At 28.9% G+C, this 12,403-nt stretch overlaps 1 protein-coding gene across 2 annotated transcripts in view; it reads left to right on the forward strand.

Moving 5' to 3' along the window:
• Positions 1-78: 78 nt before the first annotated feature.
• The window catches only part of LOC124496138 (uncharacterized), a 29,083-nt gene continuing 16,758 nt past the window's right edge, over positions 79-12,403 (forward strand). Inside the window, exons 1-2 of one of the 2 annotated variants that reach the window (XM_047059612.2) lie at positions 79-696; positions 913-2,316. In XM_047059612.2, the coding sequence (XP_046915568.2) occupies positions 2,127-2,316 (190 nt within the window). In that variant the 5' untranslated portion in view covers positions 79-696; positions 913-2,126. Of the gene's footprint in view, positions 697-830; positions 2,317-12,403 lie in introns of both variants that reach the window. The other variant, XM_075733255.1, reaches the window with a different exon arrangement.

Raw genomic sequence — 12,403 nt, forward strand, 5'->3', positions numbered from 1 at the left:
TGAATTTGATCAGAGCAGAAATAAATGACTATAACTGATTCTGACTATCCAAAAAGAGAGAAAGAATCACTGCTTTTCGGATTCCGGTATTCCAACAATCCACAGCAGAGACGAACCAAGCAACGGACAAAAAAAAATTCAAAAGCACTCAAGATTCAAGCCGCCACGATTCAGATCAAAAAAGATTCACTACATCCAGAAAAAACAAAATTTTCATTCCTCAGTCTCAGTTTTTTTTTAGTTTCAGTGAATTTTTCCATTATCATCAGCATCTGTTTCAGAAACCGATTCAGGTTTTACAACGACGACGAAGACGACAAATTCTAATATGTAACCCAAATAGTTTTGTTGTGATCTGAAAATAAATCGTTTTTTGCCGACCGAATTTTACCATTTCAACCCAACGAACAACAACAACAAACGATCAATCGATCGACAACGATCAGGTTTCACTATCGTATTTTCGTTTGCTTTATTCAGTTTTAGAATTATATTCAGAGCGAAAAAAAAATTAAAATTTATGAGTTTTGCTTGTTTGTTTCGCTTGTTTGTTTGTTATTCGAATGACATGATCTTGTTATATCGTAACGATTAAAATCGATGTGAACGTCATCATCATCATCATCGATATTTACTGTCATCATCATCATTTTGAACAAACTGGCTTTCTCTCTCGCACCATTGAAGAAATCAAATGTATGTTGTTGTATTTAAATATTTGATCAAAAAAAAACGATAGTCATGTCGATCATATCATATGACATTGATAAAATAAACAAAATCAAACGAAACAATCGAATATTAAAACTAAATTCTTAAACTTCACTTAGGAAATGATTCTTGATGACCAAATAAACGAATGAATTTGAATTTCTTTTTTCTTTTTCTATTGTTCAATACAAATTTATACAGCTGAGAAAATAAAAATCTCATCGAACAATTCTAACTCATCCTCATCATCATCATCGATTGATACATCTTTATTTACATTGTATATGATTGAACAATGATGATTGATTGATTTGTATGATTGATCGATTCATGATCGATGACGACCACGTCATATACAAAGTCGTTGTCGCCATATATTTGATGGTCTTTATATGAAAAATGTCACTGTTTGATTTTTTTTGTTGTAACAACAAAGAAAAGAATATCGTCATCATCATGATCATCATTATCGTGATGAATATTTAATGTACCATTATCACATCAAAAAATCGATTATTAAACACTTGTTGTTGTTGATTTGTGTCAATAACAACAACAACAACAATTTTTTTTCACCATCATCATCATTATCATTCGATAAAAAAAACTATTATTTCCTTCTTATTGTTGAAGCCATTCAATCGAAAAATTTAAATTTTTTTTTCGCACTCTGCTTCTTGCTGATTCTGACGATAAAGGATCCACTTCCGGTTTTTTCTTTTGTGTGAATGTATGTGTGATTTTGATCCAGAATAAAAAAAATTTGATCACTTATTTTCAATGTGCTGTCATTGTTTGTGAAAAAAAATCATAATCGATATCGACATTTGAAATTTTTTTCTATTGAAATGATGATGATGAAAATAATAATAATGAAATGTAAATAATGGAATCAACAACAGCAACAATAATATTCACCAACAACAACAATGGATGGATTCCACAACGTGCAGAATCATTATTATCGAGGAAAATGATTGCTGCTACTACCACCACTACTGAGGCAGTCGTTATGAATAATTCAAATGGCTCGTTATCTCAGGATAATAATGATGATGATAATTACAACGGAAATCCAATGAATGATCTTGATAATGGCGGCAACGACCAATCAACCATTATTAAGGATCATAGACGAAAAAATCAATCAATTCAACAACAACAATGTAACAATCGTATGTCAACAACAACAAGGTCGATAATAAATAATGACCAAATTATTTTGGAATCTCAAAATTATCATTATCAACACGATGATGATCATCGAATTCGATTAATCGATTGTCAAATTCGTTCATCACCATCAATGTTGTTGTTTCATCAACGTTGTGATAATAATAAAGTAAAGTGTTGTGATTGTATTTTATCAAAAGGAAAAAATTTAAAAAAATCAAAAATATCATCTACTACCGGTGATGATAATGATAGAACCGTTTATTTCATCATCATCATCAAATTCGCATCGAATTAATGTGAAAACTTCAAAAACCTTTATACGATTACTTGTCAGTATATTGTTTATCACATCACGTATTACATCTGTATCATGTATGCTTGATGCATTGAAAGCATTATTTATATTGACCGGTGCTAGTACCTATTTAGGTATGTATCATGTTTTTATTTTTATGAATTGGACCTAGAGAGAGAGAAAGAGAGAAATTGTCATCTATTTACATTTTTTTTTGTGTTTGCTTTTTTTTGTGGTTTAGCCACTTGGCAATACTGGTGCTGCTTTATTTTTTGCAAGTTTTATCCGATGATGATAAATCCAATAATTTTTTACCATCTACTCACACACACACACAACCAAATTCAGGAAATCGATTATTATTCTTTCTTTCTCTCTCTATCTCTATCTCTTTCTTTCCAATATCTATGTTTATGCCCGAAAGATATTCATACACACACGACAAACGAAAATGAAACGAAGAAAAAAAATTTGAAATCTAAACACATATTTTATCGACCAAAACACACACACAGAGAGAGAAAAAACATTTTTTTTTCGCCCATAACAAAAAAAAAATGTGTGTAGAAAAACGTGTTACGAATTGATAATGACATGATTTATTATTATTATCCATTATTATATCACACACACCGTTTTCACATATTCATTCTCATTCATTTCAATTCATTTCATTCATTTAGACTCTTTTTATATTCATTCATAACATCTAACACATCAATAAAACCAGTGAGAGATTCGATTCAAATATTGTTGATATGATGATTGGACACTCTCTCATTCATGGTCATCAAATATGTTTTTTTTTCATTTTTTTCATCTTATTTCATCACGATGATGAGGAATATAATTATGTCATCAATGTAGATTCATGGATTATTATCATTATGAGGATAATTTTTTGTTCATCATAAAGGATGATGACCACCATCACATTGACATTGATAACGTGAAAAATTTGTATGATTTTAATATATACATCAATAAACGAATCATTTATTTTTTTTTGATGCTTTATATGAGCATTCTGTTTGTTTTTTGATGTTAAATTATATTGCCTTGACTTACATGATCCATATGTGGTGGTCATTGCCTAATTTTGATTCCGGAAACAATCACACACACACACCCACGCATTTTCGAAAATCAGTATTCATTGAATTTTTTTTTCGAATGACGATGTGATTTCTATTAATATAAATTGAACGTAAGTTATTTGTTTTCCTATGGTGTGGATATGATAGATTTAATTTAATGACCACCACCATCACCAAACATTACACATCACTAAGCAAAAAATATGGACCACCAAAATTGTCTTTGCTTGCTTTATGTTTTTTTTATTAATGTGACTAATGTGTTCATTATTAAATGATACATACACAGACAAAATAACCGGATATTCGTGTGTAATCATTATCATTACCATTATCATTATTATTGCCATTGTCACTGTGTTTTATGTATATGTGATTTAATTTTTTTTTATCTGGAAACATGTGCATCGGGTATTTTGTATTTATTAACATGAATGGGATGGATATTCATCATTTTATGGATAATTTTTGGTTGTCGGCTATTATTATTTTCCAATGAGTTTTGTCTGATCTGACTGATTTGATGTGATGTGATGTGATGTCTTTGTAATACTTATTCATTCAATTATTATTTAGGCTGTAATTTTTTTTATTGTTGTTACCTACAAGAAAAATGATTCGATACAATCGATTCTTTTTTCTGCTTCCAGAGAGATTACACGCAGAAATTTTTTCTTTTTAGTTTCAGAGAATTCTTTTTTCTGTGTTTGTTTGTTTGTTTGTTCATGCGATCATCATCATCACAATGATGATGTATCATAATCCTTAAATCAAATATTTATCCATTTTTCCGGAAAAAAAATTTTCTCACTTGTTTGGCTTTTATTCTTGCGTGATGATGTTTGTTTGCACACACACACACACACATTCTGTGTTTGCCAAAAACGATCCTAATTAATTAGGCTAGAATTTTTGTTTTTCTTTTTTGATTCTTTGCATCATCGATTATCATCATCATGTTTGAAATGTTTAACATTCGCTAGTCGATAATGATGAAAGTGAAGTAAATATGACAACAACAACAACAACAACAACAAAATATTAGTCTGGCGAATCGAGTAGTTGAAAATACCAAAAACCCCCTTCAATTTATGAAATATCAAAAGTCACATTAATCTAAGCTGCTAATTCATTGATTCAATTTCAATTCCAATGAATTGGCTTCACATTTTGTTGTTGTTGTTTATTGTGTTTATCATCATAGAATTTTTTTTGTTTGTTGCGTTCAATTTGATAATGATTTCTATGGGTAGGCCGAAAAAAATAACTCAATTTCTCTTTTTCTTCTTTTTTTCAGAAAACAAAACAAAAAAATCCTTTTTTTCATTTATTTATTGTCAATCGAGTTTTCGTTTTCGTTTTCGTTTTCTGCCAGTTTACTTTATCGTTTTGTTTTTTTTTCGATTTTTTTCCTGGCGAGAAAAAAAAGGGTTTCATTTCATTATTTTGTCTTTTTTTTCTGGGTTAATTTTTCTTCTTTCACCCATTCTCTTACCATCGACATATAATATGAGACTGTTTTGTTTTGTTTTCTGCTTTCGATGAAAAGGCCAAATCGACATTCATTTCGTTTTTGTTGTTGTTGTTGTTGTTTATTTGTTTTTTTTGGACCAAATGTGTGTGGGTGTGTGTGCAAAAGTGAAGATAGATTAATGTAATTTTTAGAGGAAAAAAACAAAAAAAAAATTCCAGTGTGGAATATTTTAAAATCTGGGTGTCTTTGTGTGTGTGTAACTTTATCTCAATCCTAGCAATCAAATTGTCGGCCGATTTATCTGTGTGTGATTGTGTATCATCATTGTGCAGAAAAAAAATTTTGTTTTTTTTCTGTTTTTTTTTTGTTTACAGATTGATCGAGATTCTCTCTCTTACTGTTATATTCAACACATTCGGGGATAATATAGAATTTCCTTTTTTTCTGGATTCTTCAATTTTTTTCATGGGATTTATTTTCTTCTTGCTCATTCTCATTTTCAAATTTTTTATCCCTATGTTATGAGTTCTTTTTTTCCTGGTTGTTTGTTTTGTATATTTGCTCTAGTATTTGGTATAGCAGCCACAGACATTTGGACATGAATGACACAACACACACTTGCTATTTTACATAATATTAATCATTTTAATGTGAAAAGATTTTTTCTGCTTGCTTGCTGGCTGGCTGTTTTTCTGTGATTTTTCCTGTGTGAATTCACAATTTATGCATGATTATCAAGTCAGAAAAAATTCAGGATGTTTTCTAGCCAAATTTGAAAAAAACCGATACAGAAATTGATCGGTTTTCTTCACTTCATGATACCAACCAACGAATCGACCAAACAAATTTGCAATACAAAAGAATTTTTCATTTTGCTTCTTCTTCTTCATCTCTATACTTTGCTTTGCTTGATATTATTATTATTATTAACAACCGACTAAAATGAATAAATCTTTTTTCAGTTAACGTTTCCATTCATTGTCCATTGAATTTCTTATTGTTCATGCTGCTGTATGTTGCTGTTGTCATCATAGTGCCTTATAGAGAATTTATTCAAAAAAAAAAAAAAAATTGATTTACTTGATCAATACTAACGAATTAATGGAACAGCAACAACAACAACAACAACGACTATAATTCAATAGCTAAATCACACGATTCTTCAGTAGCAGCAACAAAAAACCTAATAATATTGAGTCAGCATCAAATCTGATGGATAGATTGGATAGATGAATGAATGAATGAATTAGGAAGGAAGAGAAAGAAACCTTATGAATAATAATAATGTTGTTGTTGTTGTTGTTGTTGTTGTTGTTAAACATTTTGAATGAATAATAATGAGAGAATTTTGACAAACAAACATAAAAATAGTAAAAACAAAACACCAAGGCGACACAATGTTGAAGATTGAGAGTAACATTTACACATTCAAAATAACAAATCCTATGGTAACAAACAGAGAAACAGAAAACTAATAAAAATAAATAAGTTATCAAATCTTATCAATGCCGTTATAGTAATAATAATAATTGATTGTAATTGTAATTTGGGAGAAAAAAAAATCTCAACAATTTAGCCAGTGTGTAGGTGGACAAAAATAAATGTTGTCTGTAGCCAATGGAAACGAAAAACTACCTACATTTGATTGGATTCTTTTTTCGTTTTCGATATTTATATTTCTAGTTTAGTGAGCCAATATTTCATTTCATTGTATTTATTTATTTAGTCTACCACAAAAATCCATATCTGTCCATCATTGCATTTTGTTTGTTTGTTTGTTCATTTGTCTAGTTACATCATGCTTCATTGGCATTTTTTTCCAGTTCATTTTTCCAGTCTCTAATAAAAGGCGTTTGACGAATAATAAATATGACACAAAGAAAAACATAAACAAAAAAAAAACACCAATAGCTTAAGCTTCTTGTTCTGATTGTGTGTGTGTGTATCGATATCCCTCGGATTTGTTGTTTTTGTAATTTCTGATTCTATACATGTATGTCATATGCTTCTCTAATCATTTTTTTTGGATTCCGTAATCAAAAAAAAAAAAAAGAAGAAAAAGATTTCTATTTTATTTATTATGTAGACATTCTATATATTCTGATATATGTTTGTCAAGATTGATTAACATTTTTTCTGTGTGTATTCAAGAATCTTAGTTTTGTTTTTGGTTGATTTTTGTCTGTCTGTCTGTCTTTTTTTTTGTCTGTTTAATATGCGGAAATTAATTTCATTGAAATAGCGCGGCGCAGAGTATTTAAAGAATGTAAAAGTTTCGATCAATCAATATCCTGTGTGTGTATATATCGAACTAATTGTTTGGTCTTTTTTTGCTTGTTTCCAACGTTTTGCTAGACCACAATTTAGGTTAATAATTTTTTTTTCAAAAATTTTGTCTGAAAAAATCATTGCAACCACGTCGATTACTCAAAAACGATTAGAAATTCTTTATAGAAATGATGATGATGATTTGATCGGTTTTTCTGGTTTCTAGTTAGTAATTTCTTATTGTGTCACAATACAATCAATACATTGTATTTTGATTTGAAACAATTTTTTTAGAAAAATGAAATGAAATGATTTTTCAAGTAAACGAAAAAAATCAAATGAAAAAACAAAACATAATCAACTTTCATCCGTCGGTTGTTTATATAAAACGATAATGATTGACCATCGTCATCATCGCTGAACACTGATATATCTCTCACTCTATGTATGTGTGTGCCAAGTGAACAAAAAAAAAGAAACATGAAACACGAAGACCATTTGTTTTTGTTCAATTCTGCATCGTTGGCCAAAGAAAAAATGAAAAAAAAATTATAGTCATTGAAGACAACAATAGCAACACAGAGAACTAAAAATAATCTACAAAATGATCATTTTTGGCAGCTCAATCGATTTTACGACGATTCAAAGATCCTAAAGAATCATCATCATCATCATTACACAAAGACATTGAATTGAAATTTTTTTTTCGTTGCGACTTGGAATTAAATTGAATTAACTAAAATGAAAAAAAAAATCCAGCAACCAAACAAAAAAAAAATCATAGATTGAAAACATTTTGGTTTTCTTGTTGCCAGAAAAAAAAATAGCGACCATTATTTAATGTTTAAAAGAACAGAGCTTTAAATTAATGATAATTATTAAAAATGCCATGTCTATCCATTCCATGGTATTGTTTGTCTGATCAAATAAAATTGAATTAGATTAATTGTCTCTCTCTCTCTCTGTGTTTGGGTCTGTTTTAAATTGGTAAATAAATAAATGATTGGATTAATTGTTACCATTTCGATTTTTTTTCTCTGTAATTGTAATCATTATCTTTATTCATTTTTAATGAGTTTGATTTTCTTCATTTTGATGCTTAGAAATATGTTTAAAATTTATTCCATAGAGCCATAGAGTGGCTAAAAGTTGATTACAAAGAATAATCAGCTGATTTTTCGCTAATAACTGGTAGCTATAACAAAAAAAGCGAATTATAAAAAAAAGAGGATTACAACAACAACAACAACAACAACAACAAACAACAACAAAAATACCGTAACGATGTACGCGATAAGTTTGACATTATTAATTGAGGTTGATCCATTCCCAAATTCACTATCATCACATTATCATTAAACACTCTTGATTCATGACGATGATGATTCATTTTATTCTTTATTTCCTCGTTTTATTGTTCTTACAAAATACATTTATAATAGATAGATAGATAGATAGACAGAGAGAGATATTTATTTGTGAAGAAGAAAATTTCCTGTGCAGTGATAAATCTTTCCGGCAAATAATGTTTTAACAACAACAACAACAAAAACAACAACAACAGAGATCAATCCATCTTTTTTCTCATTTCTTTTTCTTTTGCCTGTTGTTCAAAGTTTAATAATACAAATGATAATGATGATGATCAACTATATTATGGTGTGTTAGAAATATAAAAAAAAACATTCCAGAAACATCATATGGCAGATGCTCTATTTTCCCGGGAAATTTTTTTCCATTTATCATTCGATACATTATCTTGTTTTTAAAAAAATTAAATTTTTTTCCAAAAAAAATATTGAATCATATCACGCGGGGAATGATTCAAAAATTGAATTTTTCAAAAAAAAATTATGACACACCTATATTTGTTTTTCCATTCATCCATCCATTCGTTTGTTCATATTTCATAATCCAAGTTCGTCATGAGAATTTTGACAATTTTAATTGGGTCGTTATCTTTTTTTCCATTGAAAAAAATGAAAATAATCTTAACATATTTTTCGGATTAAAATCCCAAAGCCTCAATATGATGAGAAAAACAACAATGAAAATTCCAGAATTTTCATTCTGGAATTTTCCTCATCTCATCATCATTTTCATTATTATTGTCGTCATGGTTGTGGATGATTTCCATTTCTTTTGTCCATTTTTGTCAATCGACTTGGAATTGAAATGAAATGTCATAATCTAAGTCTATCAAATGATTATGATGATCCAGATGATGATGATAAAGGATAAGTTTTTTTTTGTCCAATTCAATTCACTCATACAATAATAATAATGACTTGAATCCTTGTTCCAATCAATTTGGTTACCATGATGATGATAAGCACTCTAATCATCATCAACATTATTTTTGACTGTAGAATTCAATGTATGTATATTTTGGTTTTTATTTCTTATCATCTTCATTCATTTCTCATTGTTTTAACTTGTATCCAAAATGGTCATCATCATCTTCATCATTATGATCATGGAGAGAATGGCGTGGCGCCACCAAAGTCTCGATAAAGTTTGCTATAGACACATAACATTGTCAATGGGAGAATAAAGACTCATTGTTTTTGTTAAAGATGATGTTTGATGTGTGAAATGGTAATAATAACATCAGTAAAAAAAATGTTTCAAAATGAAAAGTTTTCATGTGAGAAAAACTTTTTTTTCTCTCTCTCTGTATCTCTTCTAGGTTATCGAACGGCAAAAAAATGTTTCTCAAATTTTGGACCATTTCCTCATTGTGTTTCGGTTTTCATTCATTCATTTTTTTTGTTCTTGAAGAATTTTGTTAAAAGTATGGTGTGTGATACTAATAACAAGCAATAAAAAAAAATCGAAATATAAATGGCTTCATTGTGTGTGTGTGTGTTTTTAGAAATGAAAAACTTGGTAAGTGGAGAATATTTTTGTTTCGTAAGAAAAATTCTGCTGATTTGGTCAGTGTGTGGCCACCATCACCACCACCACCACCACCACCACCACCACCACCACTTTTATTCTATGCATCAATGTCGAAAAAAACAAATCGATTTCATCCACCATCAACACCACCATGAACAACGATACTCAATGTTGAGAAATTCCAAACAGAGATTTTCAATCTCTGCCCTCTATTATTATCTTTTTTTTTTGGTTGTATGTTTATTGTGGATACATTATTATCATCATGATCATGATCACGATCAAGGAAATTTGATATTTCAAGCATGGACATACATACATAGTATTTTAATTTTTGGTTTTTCGTATATTTTTTTCGATTTATTTTTTTTTCATTCAATCTTTGGATGTACATGATTCCATATAGAGAATTTTTCATCATTTACAATTTATATTTGACAATGATGAAGCATTACAATTGCTGTTATATGATATGATTTAGTGATTTAGTGATTTCATAGAATATGGAATTGATAATAATCACCTAGCAACAAGTGAAATTTTTGTTTTTTTTTCATCATCAAATTGATTGAAAATTGAACTGAATATTCTGGTTTATTTTGGATTTGAGTTCATCCACTGAAAAAAAATGATGATTTTATTATGAAATCACATTGATTATTGATAACTGGCCATCATTATTATTACAATCACACACACACATCTATATTTATCTTTCATCATTGTCACATTTGGTAAATATTTAAACGTCATTTTTTCGTTTTTGTGTTTGTCTGTGTGAATGATGTGTTGAAGATTCCAAATTGTAATTTTTTTTCTCTATTATTTAGATTCGTGATTATGTGTATTCTTTGAAAGTTCATGACATGATTATACAATACAATTGAATATTATTTGCTGTATGCAGTAATTTCAACTTAGAATGTAAGAATTTGATTAAAAATTGTATATTCGATTCGATTGTTTTTGATCATTTGGTTGAAAAAAAAGACGAACAAAACAAAAAGATCATTTTTTCCTGTTTTGTTTTGCATGTTCACAAACAAAAACAGAAAAAAAAGTTTTCTTTCTCTCTATTCATAAGAATAAAGCATTCGTCATTTATTATTGTGCAAGTATATTATGGTAATATTAATCAGTTACTTGCGAAGAAAAAAGATTAGAATTACTAGTAGTCAAAAAGTCATCATAATGGTTGGTAGTCATTTCTAACTAATTAGATTCGCATATTTTTTTTTCTATTTCTGTATTTAGCTTGCCTCAGCTTCTTCTTCTTCTTCTTATGTCGATTGATCAATTTGTAATATTAGAATGATACATTGTAATAACAAACACACACACACACAAAACACATTCGTTTTTTTTTGGAGATGAAATCTTTGTTTTCCTATGTTTTTGTTTTTGGTTTTGCAAACTCATTTCGAAAACATGTTGTTGTTATGAGAATGGAAAAGAAAAATCTCTCTCTCTCTCTCATATTCATCTCGAATCTTCTTTTTGTCTTAATTCATCATTTCTTTATTCACATACAAAAAATGGTTTCTGCTTTTGCTAGTGCTATCACATGATGAATAGAATTAAGGAAGTGAAGCCCACTTTCAACAGTATTTTTTTTCTTACTGGGCTTTTTGAAAATCGAGTTTTTTCTTTCTTTCTTTTTTTTGTTTTTACAGTTGGAAAAAAACATATTATAACTCAGGCTAATGATAATGATGGTCGACTCGACTCGACTCGACACAGCAATTGCCACAATGATTTTTTTTTTCATTTTCAGGCCTTTTTTTCTGACAGATTCAGAGATATTATCCACTGTTCTCAATTCATTCATTTTATTATTAAGCGGGTGAAAAAAAAATCTCATTGTCTATCAATCTTATACATGAACTCGAAGGCATTCTATTTTTTTCCGTCTCTTTTCTAATTGTAATAATCATGTTTTTTATGGTTTCGACCGACAGACAAAAAAAATTATTTGGAAAAAAACCTAAAATTAACAGCTTTCATTCGTCTAGCTAACAAATTTCTTACATTTTTATCAACAACATTATAATTGATCAGAAAAAAAGAAAAAAAAACCCAAAAATCAATGACCATTCAATAGACAAAGCTGACCAAATGTGTCCAAATAAAGAAGAAAAAATAAGAAAATGTCAATTAAATTCATTAACTTTTTTTTTCTTATTTTCGACTTGCCTTCACATGTGTGATACAACTCTCACACACAAACATATAACTTTTGTTCATTGAATGAATGTATATGACAAATTTGTCCACGGTACCCCACGAATTTGATAACCATGAACTCTTATTTATATTGATATTAACACACACACCCACACATCTATATTACATATCGGAAACAAAAATGAAAACGAAATCATAAAAAAAACCAAATGGCTAGTAAAATTCTTTAGCTTGAAACTACGATGATGAAATCGAATAGATTACACAATGGAAAGATTTGGATTCTTTTCTTTCTCT

Source organism: Dermatophagoides farinae, chromosome 8 (genome assembly GCF_024713945.1).
Source record: "Dermatophagoides farinae isolate YC_2012a chromosome 8, ASM2471394v1, whole genome shotgun sequence".
Classification (NCBI taxonomy): Eukaryota; Metazoa; Arthropoda; class Arachnida; order Sarcoptiformes; family Pyroglyphidae; genus Dermatophagoides; species Dermatophagoides farinae.